The 18,788-nt window shown below is 39.4% G+C and overlaps 1 protein-coding gene across 2 annotated transcripts; it reads left to right on the top strand.

The window, feature by feature from the left end:
* The first annotated feature begins 257 nt into the window (after nucleotides 1-257).
* SC5D (sterol-C5-desaturase) lies at nucleotides 258-16,278 on the top strand. 2 transcript variants are annotated; one of them, XM_054439421.2, is made up of 5 exons: nucleotides 258-446; nucleotides 11,017-11,236; nucleotides 12,007-12,139; nucleotides 14,027-14,127; nucleotides 14,698-16,278. In XM_054439421.2, the coding sequence occupies exons 2-5, from the start codon at nucleotides 11,027-11,029 to the stop codon at nucleotides 15,151-15,153; spliced, it is 900 nt and encodes a 299-aa protein (XP_054295396.1). In that variant the 5' UTR covers nucleotides 258-446; nucleotides 11,017-11,026; the 3' UTR covers nucleotides 15,154-16,278. The 2 variants fall into 2 exon arrangements, with proteins under 2 accessions (XP_054295396.1, XP_054295397.1); XM_054439422.2 differs by lacking the exon at nucleotides 258-446 and adding an exon at nucleotides 482-708.
* Nucleotides 16,279-18,788: the final 2,510 nt, after the last annotated feature.

Consider the following 18,788-nt stretch of genomic DNA (forward strand, 5'->3'; position numbering starts at 1 on the left):
GAGGGAGAAAACGCCCCAGACATTCGCGTCAAAAGAAGTGTCGTCTATTTCCCTCAACGCAGGGCACCCGTTCTAGGAATGTTTGCACAAACACCGTAAACCTGCCTGGTACCACCATGAATGACAGTCACCAGAGCTAGTTTAAAAACAAAGCAACGAAACAAACGCAAAACCCGAAACCCCATCCTCCACCGCACAGGTAGGTACTCGGATGAGGCGCCCGCCCTCCCTAGTCAGAGGACAAAGGGGGCGTGACCGAGCGCGCGGCGCCCACGTGACCGCGGAGAGCCGCGCAGGCACGTCGCGCGATCTGCCGTCATATCAGCTTATGGCGCCGGTCGCTGATTGGCTGGCCGCTCCAGCCTCCCGGCCCGCTTGCTGGCTGCCCACCTGCTAGGGCAGTTTGCAGAGCAGTGGCGTGCGGAGCGGCGGCGGACCACCTCCAGGTGGGGACGGCGGGTGGGCGGGGAAGGAAGCGGAATACACCTGAGCGGGCTGGGCCGGGGGGCGTTGGAATAAAAGAGGATGGAGAGACTTCAGCGCCTGGGACTGGGGTGGGCGAGGCGGAGGGTGTGGCCGAAGCACGGGTTTTCTCCGCGCCGCGGTTGGTTAGCGAGTGCCCTCTGGATGCTAGGCGCTGGGCGGGTGCTAGGAACGCGGTAGCATACGGATCCGAGTCCTGCGCCGAGTGGGAGGAGAGGCTGGCAGGTAGCCTGGCATCCCGAGGGCTGGCGGCGAGGGCTCGGCCGGCGGACCTCGGGGCGTGGAGGGCTGCGCCACCTGGGAGTCCGGACGGAGGGGCCTTCCGCTCGCGCTGGGAGGGATCGCGGGGCCGATGGGGAGGAGTGGACGTGAAAGAGCCGACCGTGGACGGGCTTGAAGAAAATGCAGTGTTTGATGTTGGGTGTTGCAGATCTCTTACTCAAGGGAAGTCTGGTCTGGCTGCTGAACACGAATGCTTTCTTTGTCCCTTCGTTCTTGGAGGGTTTTTTTCTTTTAAGGGCCAAAAGAATCAGGCTGAAGAACTGGTCGGTACCAGAACTCCTGACCATTGCAAGCCTCTGTTGCTGCGGCGTAATTAGAATGAAGGGACAACAATCTGGGGCTGAGGAGACTGAAAGGAAAAGGGAAATAATCTGTTCCTTTTGCATCATAAAAGGAAAAATAATGTATACTGCCATCCCTGTGTTACAGCAGAGTAGATTTGGAGGTGGTGTAAGTGAAGAAAAAAAGACCTCAGTACATAGAGTTTCCAAACTGGAAAGTTTGTGGCAGCTCGGTACTTTTAGAGGAAACCCTCTGGAAGTTATTTGTCTTTATATCACTATCATTTTTTAAAGTTTCTAATGATTGATACCTAATAAATAATAACTGATCCTTGATCATTTACCGAGTGCTTTTCCATTCGTTATGTAATGTAATTAATTAGCATGGGGTGGTACTCAGAATTCCTCATCTGCATATAAAACATCTTGAGAGATAACATAATGTGATAGCAAAGAGAAAGGTTGTGGAATGTACATCTCAGCTGTTTTTTTTGTTATTGTTGCTTGCTACTGAACAAGTTATTTAAATACTCTGACCTCAGTTTCCCTATCTAGAAAGTGGGGAGCATAGAAGTACCTATCTCATAGAGCTATGGAGATTAGATGAGGTTGTACAAAAGTAATACCTGGTTCTCAATAAATATTAGCCATTATTTTCTATACGTTTTAAGTAGAACAAAAAGATAATGGTAGACTGAGTTGTTCTAAGCCTAATATTGTTATTATAACTGAGTTTTAAGAAGAAGTTTCTTAAATTCTGCAAGGACAAAGTATTTAAGTTTCTGTTTGAAGCAGTGGTACTTAATTTAGGGTCCTTGGGACCCCTAACTTCAGGGCTTATAACCCCTTAAAATTATATGAGCTTGTAGAGGCACTGAAAATTTTTAAAAATTTAGGAGTTGACGACTTGAAGTAGTGGTGAAGAGGCTATATAGAACTTGGCAGAAGTTCACGTACTTTGCAACTAGATTGTGTGTATTTGAATCCTAGCTCCAGCATTTATTTACTCTTATGACCTTATGCAAGTTACTTAAAATTTCTGTGCCCGGCTTCTTCATCTATAAAATAATACTAGTACCTAATTTTTGAGGCTTCTTGAAAGGGTAAAATTAGTTAATATATGTAAAATATTTATATTACCTAGTATATATTAAATATTAGTATCAACTACTGTCAGTTATTTTTCAAACAAAAATCAAGTGGCACCTATTTTATCTTCTATTGAAGTAATTTTGACGCGTTTTTGACGGCCTTAACAGTGATAATCTTATAGATGCTATTTTATTGAGTACCTTTCTTGGGTCAAATGTCAAAAGTCTACTTAGTCTCTAAACCTCACAGCAATCAAACATGTTTCTGTTCTTTTTGGTTGCACTGTACTATTCTAGGTATTGTATTGAAGTAGGGCTACATGGCACTGTGGGGAACATGTAGATTGGTTCATCAACTGTTACCAACCTTTAGTGATATAGCAATATCCTTTTCAATTATTAAATGTTTATGTTCTCTGATATTACTTAGTACCCTGTCCCTGCTACACCACCTCCCTTGGCAGTCTTCACCCCTATTACTTCAACTACTACCTGTGTACTAACCAGGCTCGCTTTTGAACTTCACATTTATATTTACATGTGGCCTGTTGCTTATCTAAGATAGAAGATGAGCCACAGATAGATTTTAAGATCTACATTGAACCCGTTGTGAACCCCAGATACCTGAGACAGGTCTCAGTCAATTTAGGAAGTTTATTTTGCCAAGGTTAAGGATTCACCCGTGACACAGCCTCAGGAAGCCCTGACAACATGTGCCCAAGGTGGTCGGGGACACAGTTTGCTTTTATATGTTTTAGGGAGACATGAGATATGTGTAAGAAGGACATTGGTTGGGTCTGCTAAGGCAGGACAACTCACAGTGGGGGCTTCCAGGTTAGAAGTAGATAAGAGACAAAGGTTGCATTCTTTTGAGTCCTTGATTAGCCTTCCACTGAATGCACACATTTAGTCTGGCTCAGTGAATCTGCATTTTTACATAAACAATAGGGCAGAGGAAGCAATCAGAAATCCATTTGTCTCAGGTGAGCCTCAGAGGGATGACTTTGAGTCCTGTGTGTCCTTTATCCACAAAGGAATTTTCTGAGGGCAAATTGTGAGGGAGGGATGTAGCTTCTCATCCTTGTAGCTGTCTTATTTAGGAGTAAAGCGGGAGGCAGGTTTGCCTAACATAGTTCCCAGCCTGACTTTTCTCTTAGCTTAGTGATTTTGGAGTCCCAAGATTTATTTTCTGTTCACACCATCATTCCTTACCCACCCCGTATTCCTACCCTACCCAAATCTGCTAGCTCTGCCAGTATTCCCTATTTCAATTACAATGACATCACCATCTGCTTAGACCAGCTAAAGTCTCACAGTCATCCTAGATTTCTCTCTTTCACTTCCCAGCAAATGTGGGTTATCCAAATCCTGTGAGTGTTTTTACTTGCGCAAAAATCTTTGCTGGCTAGTCTTAACAGCCACTGCCTGAGGTCAGGCTATCATTTTCTCTGGGTTAGTCTACCACAGGAACAACCAAACTAGTCTCCCTGCTTCTCACCGATAACCCATATTTCTTCTTTCCTTTTTTATAGTGACGGAGTCTCGCTGTGTTGCCCAGGCTGGTCTCGAACTCCTGGCTTCAAGTGATCCTCCTACCTCAGCCTCTCAAAGCGCTGGGAATAAGTATTAGCCACTTCACCTGGCCTAGTACTCCAGATTTCTAATGGAATGGTTTTTATGAAATATGGGTCTGATTGTATCTTTTTCCTACCCAGAAATCTTTAGTGTCTCCCCATAGCGTGTGAGAGAAAGTCCAAATTCCTCAGCAGGACAGCAGATCCCTCCATGCGTAGTCTAACAAATCTCCTTTACAAGTCCATCCCCTAACATGTTTTTCCCTCTGCTCCACCCCATCACCCTGTCTAACACCCACCAGCCACACGCAGTGAGCCATGAATGCATCATGCTCCTCCCTTGCTTTGCAGTTGTGACTTCTCTTTGGAATGGCTATCCCTAACCTTTTCTTTCTGGTGATATCCTTCAAAGTCCAAATCTAATATCATATTCACTAGGAAGCCTTTTACTATAAGCTGAGGTAGTTGTGTTGTCTTTTCTGATTTCATAGAATTTTCATATATATCTGTATTGCAGCACATGTCCTATTGCTAGAATTGTTTTTGTAGTTGCCCTACCTTTAAGACTAATTTAGACTGTGTCTTTTTAATGTTTGTATGCTCATTACCTAGTGTAGTGCTTAACACTTAATTCATTCAAATAAGAACTTATTAACAATGGCATGTATGATGAGGAATATATGTCAATATTTGGCATTTGGTGCTAATTAAATTTTTCTTTTCCTGACAAAGTGAGGAAATGTTCATAATTCATGTCATAAACAAAGGGCCAAACTCCCTAATATATAAGGAGCTTCTAGAATTTGACTTTTATAAAGATACTAAAAACTCCATGGGAAAACGGGCAAAGGATAAAAACAGATAAACACAGAAAAAAATATAAATTATTCTAAATATATGGAATGATGCTCAACTTTACTCATAATAAGGTAAATGCAAATTAAGTATACCCGAGATAGCCCTTCTTTCTTGGTGAATATGTGAAAGTTTGATGATATCCCCTGCTAGTAAGATTGCAGAAAAATAGGTAAGATACTGTCCTACATCGTTTGAGGACTGCAAAGTAGTTAAACCCTTATGGAGAGCGATTTAGCAGTATCTACCAAAGTTGTGAGTGTATAACTCTTTTGCTCAGCTCTTCTGCTTTTAGAAATCTGCCTAATGAGGGCCTGTCATTGTAGCATTATTTGTAATAGCAAAAAATTGGAACCTATCCAAATATCTAGATATGTGTTAAGTAAACACCTACATAACACTGAATTAGACATAATTCAGTTGAACTCACAGAAAGGGACACAGGTCCATAGTCCCCAGTCACAATTTGGAAGTCTGGAAAGCCCTGAAAAACCAAAAAGTTGTTTTCTTTTTGCTTTAAGTTAAGCTCTCAAACTCATTTGATGACAAATTCTCACTCCATCTGACTGAGGTGCCCATTGTGTCTTGGCACACCTACCAGGTATTCCTGGTGTTTTTTATTGTTTTGTTACTTTGGGTTTAACGTGGCAGTGTGGGAACTACCACCACATGTGACTTAAAGAATAGAAAAACAGATCGTGGACGTTTTATAGTGGTAGTAAGGACTAAGAACTGATGAAAAATAGGGAGACACTGCACAGGACTGAAAATGAAGATTCTAACCATGTTTCGGTTAAGTGGATTTCACAATAGGAAGTAAACAGATGCCACTCATTGCTTTGTTGATCATGAAAAAAGCTGGCATATATGAAGAACTGCTACTGAAGGATGTATTTAGTATTAAAAAGGAAGAATTCAGAAACTTAGGAAGCAGTGTGGTGAAAAATATCTAAAAGTTTGGCAAGAGTTAATTGAAAATTTACTTTCTAGACAACTCTTTTATGCATTCTCCTCAACTGTAGGTTATAGTTTTTAATCATTTACTATGACCAGAATACAGCCTTTTCCTTTGGGTCTTGCTCTGTTGCCCAGGCTGGAGTGCAGTGGCACGATCATGGCTCACTGCAGCCTTGAACTCCTTAAGCAATCCTCCCACCTTAGCCTCCTGAGGGTAGCTGGGACCACAGGGCTGCGCTACCACACCCGGCTAATTTTGTATATTTTGTAGAGATGGGATTTCACTATGTTGCCCAGGCTGTTCTCCAACCCCTGAGCTCACGGAATAAGCCTGCCTCCCAAAGCGCTGGTATTACAGTCGTGAGCCACCATGCCTGACCAGAATACAATCTTTTTCTCCAAGGAGTGCTACACTCTGGGAAAAAGCAAGTATATTGCTTGCACAGTTAAGGGAGGCCTAGGAATCAAAACTTCCTTTAAGAGTTCAGTTGTAAAGATCCTGTCGTCAAAATTACTTAATGCTTGAAATGATGTTGATAAATCAGCAATAATAAATGTTTAACATTTTAGCTGACAATGAGGTTTGAAAATGAACCTGTAGGTATTTTGGAAGATTTTCTATCACTAATGAGGTGATGATACCTAATCTCTTTAATTATACCATACATTTAATGGCCCAAACCATAAATACGTCAGGAGAAGCTGATGTTGAAGAAATGCTGAACATTAATCCTGATGCTTCTGTTAGGCACTTTTTGGGTGATGGGGACATTGCTGAAAGGTTTCTAAATGCACATAAGTGTCACGCACGTCCATGTGAAGAGACCACCAAACAGCCTTTGTGTGAGCAATAAAGCTTTTTTAATCACCTGGATGTAGGCAGGCTGAGTCCGAAAAGAGAGTCAGCAAAAGGAGTTAGGGGTGGGGCAGTTTTGAAGGATTTGGGTAGGTAGTGGAAAATTACAGTCAAAGGGGGTTGTTCTTTTGTGGGTCACAAGGTGCTTAGTAGGGGAGCTTCTGAGCCAGGAGAAAGAATGTTACAAGGTAATGTCATCAGTTAAGGCAGGAATCGGCCATTTTCACTTCTTTTGTGATTCTTCAGTTGCTTCAGGCCATCTGGATGCATACGTGCAGACTTGGGCTCAGAGGCCTGACAATAGCGGGAAGATAGTACATGAATGAGTAGATGATGACTATATTGTGAACACAGATGGGAAGATCACTGAAGGCATTATGTAAATAATCTTGCTTAAGCAGAAATATATTAATAAGACAGATGACATTGGTAGATATCTTTTGAAAAGGTTGTCTTGGATATTGTTGCTTTATCACTTGAGAATCCTGATCCTGGCCCATCACCAGTGTCTAATTCCAACCTGATAGGCCCTTCTCTTTAAGATTCTCAAGCAATCAGATGTAATGAACATTTATTGCATGTATATATACATATACATGCACAAGTATTTAACTTTGATTTTATATGTATTTGAAAGTTTACTGAATTTTTCCTTTAAAAAGAGAATACATTGTTTATTGTCTGTACCAGTCTATTTTCCATTTATCATTTATTACTCCATATATAATTACATAAATTGTTAATATACAAATGAATTATAATACCATTTACAGTATGTACTTATCCCACTTAATGTGAATATTCACATTTTCTAAACAAATATTTGATATGAGCTGGTCATGGTGACTCATGCCTGTAATCCTAGCACTTTGGGAGGCTGAGGTGGGCGGATTGCTTGAGTCCAGGAGTTTGAGACCAGCCTGGGCAATATAATGAGCCCTCGTCCATACAAAAAAAATTTTTCTTAAATGACTGGGCATGGTGGTGCCCACCTGTAGTACCAGCTCCTCAGGGGGCTGAGTCAGAAGGATTACTTGAGCCCGGGAGGCAGAGGTTGCAGTGAGCTGAGATTACACTACTGCACTCCAGCCTGCATGACAGAGCAAGACCTTGTCTCTAAATAAATAAATAAATAAATAAATAAATAATAAAAAATAACCAAAACCCCCAAATATTTGATTTGTTTAATGACAGGGTGAAGTTTTGACCTTTGCAAAATGTATTTATAGGAATTTTGAATTCCGAAATAACATCTGATGCCAAATGTTTTAAGTAAGAATGGTAGTAGACCTGTACTATAAAAAAGGAGGAGATGGTGACTTCCAAAACAGCAGAGTAAGAATCTCTGCAAATCTCTTCTTTATAAAAAGCAACAAAACACTGACAGAAGTTGTCAGAATCAGCTTTTTTAGAACTCTAGAAATTAAAACTTTGTAAGTTAAAGCTCTACAATAATCTTAGCAGCCTTTATTTGAGAAAAATAGTTGAATCTCAGTAAGAATAATGAGCTTTGGACATTTTCTGTCCTTTACCATCTCCCTTTCCCTGACTCCATGGTAGCCTTGAAAACTAAGCCTTACAACACAGTAACTGTGAAAAACAGCAGCCTGGATGGAAGGTACAGAATAGGTTTGCAGCCTCGCCAAAGGCCACAACCCAGAAAATCATCACCACTTGACCTCTCTGGCAATTCTCAAGGCTTGTGTTTACATGACCTGTCTTAGAGCTTGCTCAATATCATCCTGTCCCAGGGTGTTTTGTCAAGGAGAGTCATTATTTACACATAACAGGTCTTAGAGGCACTTTTATCAGCTGGCACTAACAAAAGCCTGACCAAAAATACTTAAAAGGGAATACTGAGAAATGAGATATCCCTAGGGGGCTTTGAAAAGCTGATATTTTCCTGAGAATCTAGAATGATTCCCATGAGCAGGGCTGTTGCACATACCCAAGAAAGGGGAGAAGGCCCTAATTTCCCCTCTTTGGCTGACCTTGAGGGTTTACCTAAGCAGTAAGTTCAGGCCAGTCAGTTTTAGACTGACAGCTAAAGTACTGAAAGCATGGCCCAACATAGCACCTTGGCAAAGGCTGGGGGTCTTACTGGTTCAAAGCACTTAAGAAAATCGCTCTAGTCATTAGTAAGAGACTTGTAGCTGCACACAACAAATAAAACAGGTATATAATTAGTTCAGAGGATTACTTGACACACAGCAACAACAAAAGCAACTTAAAGCCCTGGGGGCAGGGTGGGTGGTGGTGCACACAATCTGATTTCAAGAGTTACCCCATCATATTACTTAAAATATTCCATTTTCCATAAAAAATTAAAAAACACAAACAGGAAAGTATGGCCTGTACACACAAAAAGGCAGTCAGTCAGTAGAAACTCTCAGAAAGCCCAGATGTTGGACTTACAAGGCAAAGACTCTAAATCAGCTACTACAAATATAAAAGAACTAAGGAACACCATGTTTAAGTAACTAAAAGTATTAGAGCAGTTTCTTCCCAAGTAGAGAATGTCAATAAAGTGATAAAAGTTTTTTGTGTGTTTTTTTTTTTAAAGAACCAAATGGAAACGCAGGTGTTGAAAAGTACAGTGACTGAAACTGTCTTGCTTAACAGCAGATTTGAGCCAACAGAACACAGAACTTGAAGATAGGTCAATTGAGATTAAACAGCTGGGAAGAGAAAGAAAATGAAGAAATACGAGCAGAGACTTGGGGACACCATCACGCATTTCCACATAAGCATAATGAGAGTCCCAAAAGGAGGAGAGAGAAAGGCATAGAAAGTTTAAGAAAGAGTGACCCCGGACTCACCAAATTTGATGAAAAACTTTACACATCCTAGAAGCTCAACAGTATAGGGTTGGGGTTTATTTTTGGGGTGCTGAAAATGTTCTGAAACTTAATAGTGGTAATGATTGCATAGCTCTGAGAATATGCTAAAAAACTAGTCAATCATCTACTTTAAAATAGTGAATTTTATGGTATGTGAATTATATCTCAATAAACCTGTTTCTTTAAAAACAAAAAAAGGAGGAGCATGATCTTTATGTAGGGACGGAAAGATCTCCAAGATATATATTCAGTTAAGAAAAGGGAACTTCACAGTGTATATAGTATGCCACGTTTTGTAAGGAAGGAGAGAAAAATTTGTCGTCGTTCCATCTTACATTAACAAACACCGTAAGGATTCTCAGGAAACTAATAGATATGGTCACCCAGAGAGGTGGAAATGAAATGACGGTGTGGTTTACAGTGACATGGATGGAAGCAAGGGTTTGCATTGTATATCTTTTCCTGTCAGTTTCTCATTTTGAACTATATGTGTATTATTTTTTAAGAAACTTTCTTAAATCCCTGTGGGAATTTAGTGGAGAAATCTCATAGGGAATCTAGTGAAGGAAATAGGCTACAAAGAAGTAAATAAGTATTTTCAGAATTTTCCTTACCTGTGGGCTATTTTATTTCATAAATTGATGATTAACGTGGCCCAATATGTAGGAGATAAAGGCCATTTGAACACTTGAAATCTATTGTGGGTAGTCAATTTGCAGATTGGCTTCTTGTTCAAAAATTTCAGTTCAAGTGAGAGACATTTTAGATGCTGAACACATTTTCTTGTGCGAACAATGCAATGAGGAATGAGTGAGTCGATCATAAATGATAGATTCCATAGTCAGATCATAAAAGCTGACCATAATAACACCGAACTGTATTGTAACAGGACCATGAGTACAGAATGGACTTAAATATGTACTGAACTGACTAATGTTTTTTAGAGTTTAAGCATCTGAAACAGGAGTTGGCAAACTATCTGTAAATGGCCAGGTAGTAAATGCCTTCGGTTCAACGGGCCATACTGTCTCTGTTGCAGTGATACAAGCCCACCTTCGTAGCAGAAAAGCAGCCACAGACAGTATGTAAACATCTGGGTGTAGCTGTGTTCTATAAAGATTTTTACAAAGCAGGCTCTGAGTTTGGCCCGTGGGCTGCAATTTACCAACTCCTGATCTGGAATATTGATTAGAGGTAGAGAAATAAATGTGTTCCAGTTCTTAACACCAAGAATACATCTTCCTTTGTTCTGTCAATGGGAGTGTCAGAAGAACAGATAGTCCCGATTCTCTGGTTGTGGTGGCAGCATGGATATCTTTTAGGGAATTTATCTTAGGTGTCAGCGCTGAAGCAAAAATCTCTGAAGTATGAGTCCTTGAAGGAGAAAGATGAGCTGAAACTTGTAGCTGAAAGAGGAAACTATTTGTCTGAGTACCTAGTCCCCTGCATCCCCATTTTTACCACTTGCCATGCTGCCATAGGACGCAGTAGGGAAGGACACTGAAATGGAATTCCATCTGGGCTTGTGCCACTTAGCAGCTTGATGACCTTTCCTGGGCCTCAGTTTCTCTAACTGAACTTTAGTATCCCCATACATAGTATGAAGAGATTGGACTAGAGATGATAGCTAAGATCCCTTCTGGCTCTAAAGATGGCATGTAGGGGATTCTGATAGCAGTAGATGTACTACATATGTCTGTTCTTAAGTCAGGAACTTGAGATATAGCGTTTCTGAAAAATTTTTGCCTGGAAAAATATAGACATGGTAACTAATTGTCACACATGCTTATCTTTTAGGGGCTAAGTGATGGATCTTGTACTCAGTGTTGCAGATTACTATTTTTTTTCACCATACATATATCCAGCCACGTGGCCAGAAGATGACATCTTCCGACAAGCTATTAGTCTTCTGATTGTAACAAATGTTGGTGCTTACATCCTTTATTTCTTCTGTGCAACACTGAGCTATTATTTTGTCTTTGATCATGCATTAATGAAACATCCACAATTTTTAAAGGTAAGAAATTTTTTTACCTATTTTCTAACAATTAAAAATAACAATATGATACATTTCTGAGATTTTTAGATTAAGCTGATTATATGTAACCATTAAATAAAATTTTGGAGACCAACCACAAATGGGTTAGATATTTTCATGAGGGTTAATCCCTGCTCTCCTTCCCTTAATTTAAGCAAATCTAACTTTTTAATAAAACTATAAGTCTAGGATCTTATCTTGCTAGATGCATATTGGAGCATTTTTATGCTGATATTGATGAGTAAATACATGCATACATTTATGTAATTATTTTAATATATGATTTTCACAAACTGAAATGTGTTTTTTTACCATGTTTTGTTTTTTGGCTAGATAGGGGATTCAAACTCAGTAGTTTTAAACTTGTTTGCAATCATTTTTAAATTTCAGTTGTTTGTACCTGTCAGTGACTCCAAGGACTGAACAGCAAAAAGAAAAAATAGAGAGGATTGGGGATGGAAGTTAATTAGGAAAGAAATGATTATTCCATAAATAGAAGTTTAGAATGCAGATTTTGGAGGAAGGAAAAAAGGTTTCAGAATTTAAAATACTTATTGCATTTTCTCAGTACAAAAGGAATGATTTTCTTACATACCTATTTTCATGTATTTAAAATTTTAATAGAAACAGTTTGGAGGTAAGCCCCTTCATGTAAAAGAGATTTTAAAAATCCAGTCCAGAACAGTTTTATGCTAGTTTTGTTTAACATGGATTTTGTGATTTTTAAGTATTGGAAATTTCACTTTCAGAATCAAGTCCGTCGAGAGATTAAGTTTACTGTCCAGGCATTGCCATGGATAAGTATTCTTACTGTTGCACTGTTCCTGCTGGAGATAAGAGGTTACAGCAAATTACATGATGACCTAGGAGAGTTTCCATATGGTAAGTAAATAACACGAGTGTCAGGAAGAGAGTAGTCTAAGCACAGGTTAGTTTCCTTAAAAAAACAAGTCTGTCCTTTTTTTTTCATCTTTTAAAATAATTACAAATTATTCAGTTGTTTTTTAATGTTCTATTTTCATGTGTTCATGTCTTGCCACATGTGCATTTCTTTAGTTTTTCTATCAATCTGAAAGTCTGCTGTAGATGAGATTGTGTCTGGTGGAAGATTGGAGTGATCAGAGATGGGTCCTTGCATTTGTTTTCTATTAATTATTGAATTCAACCTTCTAAAAAAAACTTCAGTAGCTTATGTCATTGCTGAAAGTTAAAAACAGATTTTTAAAATCCATTATCCTGCTTCTTAGAAACTAACTCTTCTGGCATACTTACCACCCACTCTTCTGTGCCTGTATACTTCATTGTTTACGTTACACAAATGAAGTCCTGAGGTGCATAGTGGTTTGGGCTCTGAATTTTGTTTCTCTTAGCAACTTAATGGTTGTATTTTCATGTCAAAAAATCTTGAGATTGTGTAATATATTAGTCATAGTACTGTGTGGATATTCATAAGTTATGTAAATGATACCTAATTGTTAGACCTTCAGATTGTTACTCTTTTGTATTATAAACAGTCCTGTAGTGACTAAACTTTTGTGAAATTCTGAAACTTTCTCAAGATACATTTCTAGGATCTAGTATGTAAAAAGCAAGAATCATAGTATTTATTGAAGGCTGATAAGTGTCAGTGATAGTTCTCAGCTCTTCACAAGAATCAGTCCATTGTTTTCCTACGATTCTATGAGATAGGTACTATCACTGTGCTCCTTTTATAGGTGAGTCAATGAGGTGTACAGAGAGTTTCAGTAACGAGTTGGTGGTAGATCTGAGACTTGGACTCAGGCTTGCAGGCACCAGCACCCCCACACTTTAAGTAAGAAGTTGGTTATTGCTGGGCGTGGTGGCTCAAGCCTGTAATCCCAGCACTTTGGGAGGCCGAGGTGGGAAGATCACGAGGTCAGGAGTTTGAGACCATCCTGGCCAACATGGTGAAACCCCATCTCTACTAAAATACAAAAAATTAGCAGGGTGTGGTGGTGCACACCTGTAGTCCCAGCTACTCAGGAGGGCGAGGCAGGAGAATCCCTTGAACCTCGGAGGCAGAGATTGCGCCACTGCACTCCAGCCTGGGCAATAGAGCGAGACTCCGTCTCAAAAAAAAAAAAAAAAAAAAAAGAAAAAGTCAGTTATTCAGAAGAGGGAACAAAAAATTATATACTAATCAATTGGCTGGGCTTTGAAAAATGGATATGATTATGAGTTAAAATAAAGGGAGAGAGGGCATTTTAGGTTCTTGAACCCCTATGATGAAAGATACAGAGGTAAAACTTCCAAGACAGTGGGAGGACATTGAGTAAACCTGCCTGGTTAGGGTAGAAATATAGGAGTGATGAGGTTGGAAAGATCTGAAAGGGGTGGGGTATGGAATAAATGCTAAATTTAAAGTATTTAGTGGAAAGTATATTTTAAGCAGAGAGATAATGTGTAAAGATGGGTTTTAGGAAGATTAATATGAAGGAAGTGATGACTCCCAGAGATTTAAATAATAAAGATGTCTTAGGAGTATCCTGTCTCATAAATATCTTTATAGTTTAATTAAGAAGTACTTTAGGTAGAACATTTCAAGTACTTATGAGAGGGAAATGAGGAAATGACCAGATTCCAAGAAGCCAGGAGAGATTAGTTTATAATATATTGAATTAGCCAAAACAGATCATTTATAATGTGTGAGTCTAGGATCCCATTTTGCACTTAGATGGACATGTGAAAAGTGAACTCTAATCCCAGGAGCTGAGTTTTGATTCTTCTGTTTCCCGTTTTCTTTTCTAGGATTGTTTGAACTTGTCGTTAGTATAATATCTTTCCTCTTTTTCACTGACATGTTCATCTACTGGATTCACAGAGGCCTTCATCATAGACTGGTATATAAGGTAAAGTCATTTGTGGTGAAAAGAGAAAAAAGGTTACACATTTCAGCAATGTATGTTTATAAATTCTGTTCTTTATTTCCAAGAATTTCCTCTAACCATATTAAATGTCTAAGTAGCCGTAATCATAACAGGTACAGGGTACATTTTGTTCATATTCTTCTTTATGGGTCTAAGGGGCTGTCTTAAAATTCTTCTGTTCCGGTAACAGGTACACATGGACTTACAGAGGGAACAATAGACATTAGAGACTCCAGAAGGTGGGAGGATGGGAGAGGAGTGAGGGATGAGACACTCCGTATTGGGTACAATGTGCACTCTTCAGGTGCTGGGTACACTAAAAGCCAGACTTCACCACTGTGCAGTATATCCATGGAACACCACTGCACTTATACTCATAAATCCATATAAACGTATACTGTTTTAGGGCAAAGTAAAACATTTTATAGAATACATAATTTTGCTGATCTCTACGGGATTTGTTAGGTCGTTTCCAACATGAGTGTGAGAAGGTAAGTTCAATGTTGCACGGGGTAAAGTTTGCAGTGCTAATTGTGTCCTTTTCTTCTGCAGCGCCTACATAAACCTCACCATATTTGGAAGATTCCTACTCCATTTGCAAGTCATGCTTTTCACCCTATTGATGGCTTTCTTCAGAGTCTACCTTACCATATATACCCTTTTATCTTTCCATTACACAAGGTGGTTTATTTAAGTCTGTACATCTTGGTTAACATCTGGACAATTTCCATTCATGATGGTGATTTTCGTGTCCCCCAAATCTTACAGCCATTTATTAATGGCTCAGCTCATCATACAGACCACCATATGTTCTTTGACTATAATTATGGACAATATTTCACTTTGTGGGATAGGATTGGCGGCTCATTCAAAAATCCTTCCTCCTTTGAGGGGAAGGGACCGCTCAGTTATGTGAAGGAGATGACAGAGGGAAAGCGCAGCAGCCATTCAGGAAATGGCTGTAAGAATGAAAAATTATTCAATGGAGAGTTTACAAAGACTGAATAGATTATTGCCCAGTTATTCTTAAGTAAGGACAAAGAAGGAAATATCATCATATTTCTTTTTTTTAATAAGGAAAAAATAATCTCCATACAGTCAAGATACATAGTAAGTAAACGGTATCATTTGGAAATCAGCATCGTGGGCACTGCTGAGGAATGATCCTAGTGGTAGGTCAGAAGAAGATGCTGTGAACACCAGGATTTTAATCTGATGCTTAAAATGCCAGATGTTGTTGAGGAGACAACTTGTATCTTTCTAGCAGCAGATCTGTAGTTTGTATAGCCTCAACAGCAATTTTAAATAAGATGGAGAATAAATTATTGAGGGGACTAGGCTATATGCATTTGCCTTCATCCACCCATTTTTATTAAGAATTATTGTGCTTAATAATACCAAGACTAAGCACCATAACCAAGAAATACTAATATAAAGATTGTTTCTTGTTTCAGGAATGGTTAATTCTTCAACGTTGGTATGGTAATGATAACTTGTAGTACTTTATTCAAGTCAAAGCATCGGTGTGGAAAAAAATTCTGATACATTAGCAGCTATGTAAATGACCTAATTGATAGCAGGTGTAATAAGACTATCATCTTCCTACACACAGGAGGCTCATTCTCTGGGCACACTGTCACCTATTACATCTTACTGATTAATAAATAAATTGGAATTAAATATTGATATCACCATGATTTAATCCAGATCTGGGATTATGTAACTAAACATTGTGACGATTATTATTTAAAACCATTATTTAATAAGAGTAAAAATATGTGAATCTGGAGATATTTAAAAAAAGAAATTTGATGCCCAGATAATATATTAGGCACTACTGATTTTTTAGTTAAATTGATGCACTACACTTTTGATGTTTGAAGTTACAAACCTGTAATTTTTTTGTAAAGGAAATAATTGCCAAATACCTAGGCCCACTGCTGACGATTAGTTCTAAAATCTTATTCCTCCTCTTCTCCCCTCACTTTTCCCTACTTCCTCTGCAAAAAGATTTAGCAAATACTTGCATAAGGAAATGTGTGTTGTAACAAATATATTGCAAAAACATAGTTTGTAAAGGCATTCTATAAACTATTTATGTAAAATCAATAAAAGTTGATCATTATAATTAAACTGTATCAGTTGAATATTATAGCAGCACAAAGTGTTCTTTGTACACATTTTGTGCCAATTTGAAGCCACAGAAATGATGCGGATTGTGAAACGTTTCAGAACATCCCCAGACACTCAGTGTCACGGCGGGGAAGAAGTGGGTACCACATTCTGTTTATATTTCACATTTTAACTAGATTTGAGTGTTTTAGCAAGAAATCAGTCTTAAAATCTAATGTCTGGGATCCAGAAGAAAATGTCTAATCTGTGAGTCATTGTCACAATGTCATCTTATTTAAATGTCCCAATTAGTATTTTGTAATAGGCAAATGTCATTTAGTGCTTTTCACCAATCCTACTCGCCCCCGGTGCTCTGCCTTGCCTAAGAAAAAGAAATTAAGGAGAAGTAAACTTTATTTCCTAATATAATGTCAGCTGATATTTATTGGAGCTTTTCCTCTTTGCCCGGAGACTAGGACCCAAAGAAGTTAAGTAACTATTTCCAGGTTTATTTCTCTCTCATATAATGTCCCGTGTGGATGTTTGTGGTCAGTGGACAGCTTTCCATCTAGTCGTTCTGTGACCCAGGCTCCTTCCTCTTGGGGCTCTGCCTTTCTCTCAGTCCATAGAGCCCTCTTTGTTGAAAGAGCACATAGGAAAAGAAGGAAAAGTCTGCGTGGAAAATGTTTCTGGGTCAGGCCTGGAAGTGGTACGTATCTCTTCTGCCCATGTTCCTTTGGACAGAACTCCGTCACATGGCCCACCTAGAGAGATTTTGGGAAATGTGTTCAGCTGTGTGCCTGGGAGGAAGGGGGCACCATTTTCTTGAGCAGCTAGCCAGTTTGCCGTATTTGTGTTGTTTGTTGTCCTCTTCTTGATGTTGAAATGGTGAATGAGCCATAAAGTATTTCAGGTTATCCACACACTAATCATCTCAGTGTCTTTAATTCTTAACTCCAATATGAATGTTAAAGCTTCCTCTAGATTTTTATTCCTATATAACTAATAGAGAAGAAAGGACAGCTTCCTATGGGGAAGACAGAAGCTTCCTCGTAGATGTTAGGAATAATCAAACTGGCCCCTGCCCTTTCACCCATCTCAAATTCTTGTCTTTCAAAGCAGCGTTATGTTAAGTAGTCCTAACATTTTAATATACAGTACTGCCACATTCTGCTATTTTCTATTAGAGGAAGTCAGAGAATATTTATGGAAGTGAGGACCCAAATTACCTTCTACAGATGACTTTGAAACCTTTTATAGTTACAGGACAGAAAGTGACAATCAAGGTTATGTTTTCTACTTTTGTGGTGGAAATTGAGAAGTGGGTGGATATGGTTCGAGAAGACCTTTCAGAAACAGAGACTGAGTCTTTGTCTTCCATCCTGTGTCTGCAATACTGAGTGAATTTCCTTATACCCTTGTATCATGTTTTCCTCCCATCTTCTAGAAGTTGGGGACAGATTTGGAAGAGAATTACACAAGTTCAGTTTTTTGATACATGGAGTTTACAGTGCATGCAGGTTATTTATATAGAGAAGAGGTCTGGGAGAAAGATGGAAACTAGGGAGATGACTGAGAACAAAGATATTTGGGATTAACAGGGATAGAAGAAAAGTTTGAAACCATGAGATTGCCACAGAGCATGAAAAAAGGTATTCAAAGACACTAACCAACTTGAGGGCTGCAGTGGTCTAAATGTGTCCTCCAAAATTCATATGTGGAAATGTATTGCCAGTGAGATAGTATGTAGAGGTGGGACCTTGAGGAAGTCATTAAGTCATGAGGGTTCTGGGATTAATGACTTAAAAAGAGGTATGAGGCAGCTGTTCAGCCCTTCTGTTTCCTGCCCCTTCTTTTTTTTTTTTTTTTTTTTGAGATGGAGTCTTGCTCTGTCACCCCAGGCTGGACTGCAGTGGCGTGATCTTGGCTCACTGCAAGCTTCGCCTCCCGGGTTCACGCCATTCTCCTGCCTCAGCCTCCTGAGTAGCTGGGACTACAGGTGCCTGCCACCACCATGCCCGGCTAATTTTTTGTATTTTTAGTAGAGATGGGGTTTCACTGTGTTAGCCAGGATGGTCTTGATCTCCTGACCTCGTGATCTGCCTGCCTCGGCCTCCCAAAGTGCTGGGATTATAGGTGTGAGCCACCACTCCCAGCCCCTTCTGTCCCTTCTAACGTGAGGACCCAGCAACAAGGTACCATCTTGAAAGCAGAAACTGGGGACTCAGCAGACACCAAACCCACTGGTGCTTAACCGTGACTTCCCAGCCTCCAGAGCTGTAAGAAAATAAATTTCTATTATTTATAGATTACCCAGTTGAAGATACTTTGTTAAGGCAGTACAAATGGACTAAGACGAGGGGGAAGAAACTTGCATTCCTGATCTTCCCAACTTCTTCAAATTCACAACACTTGAATGACAGTCTTATTTCAGCACTTACTGCTATCACCTATTACTTTTATGTGTGTCTTACCTATTTGAGATGCCAGATTCCTTGGAAGTAGAGACCGTGTCTGAATCATCATTGTAT

Source organism: Pongo pygmaeus, chromosome 9, assembly GCF_028885625.2.
Source record: "Pongo pygmaeus isolate AG05252 chromosome 9, NHGRI_mPonPyg2-v2.0_pri, whole genome shotgun sequence".
Classification (NCBI taxonomy): Eukaryota; Metazoa; Chordata; class Mammalia; order Primates; family Hominidae; genus Pongo; species Pongo pygmaeus.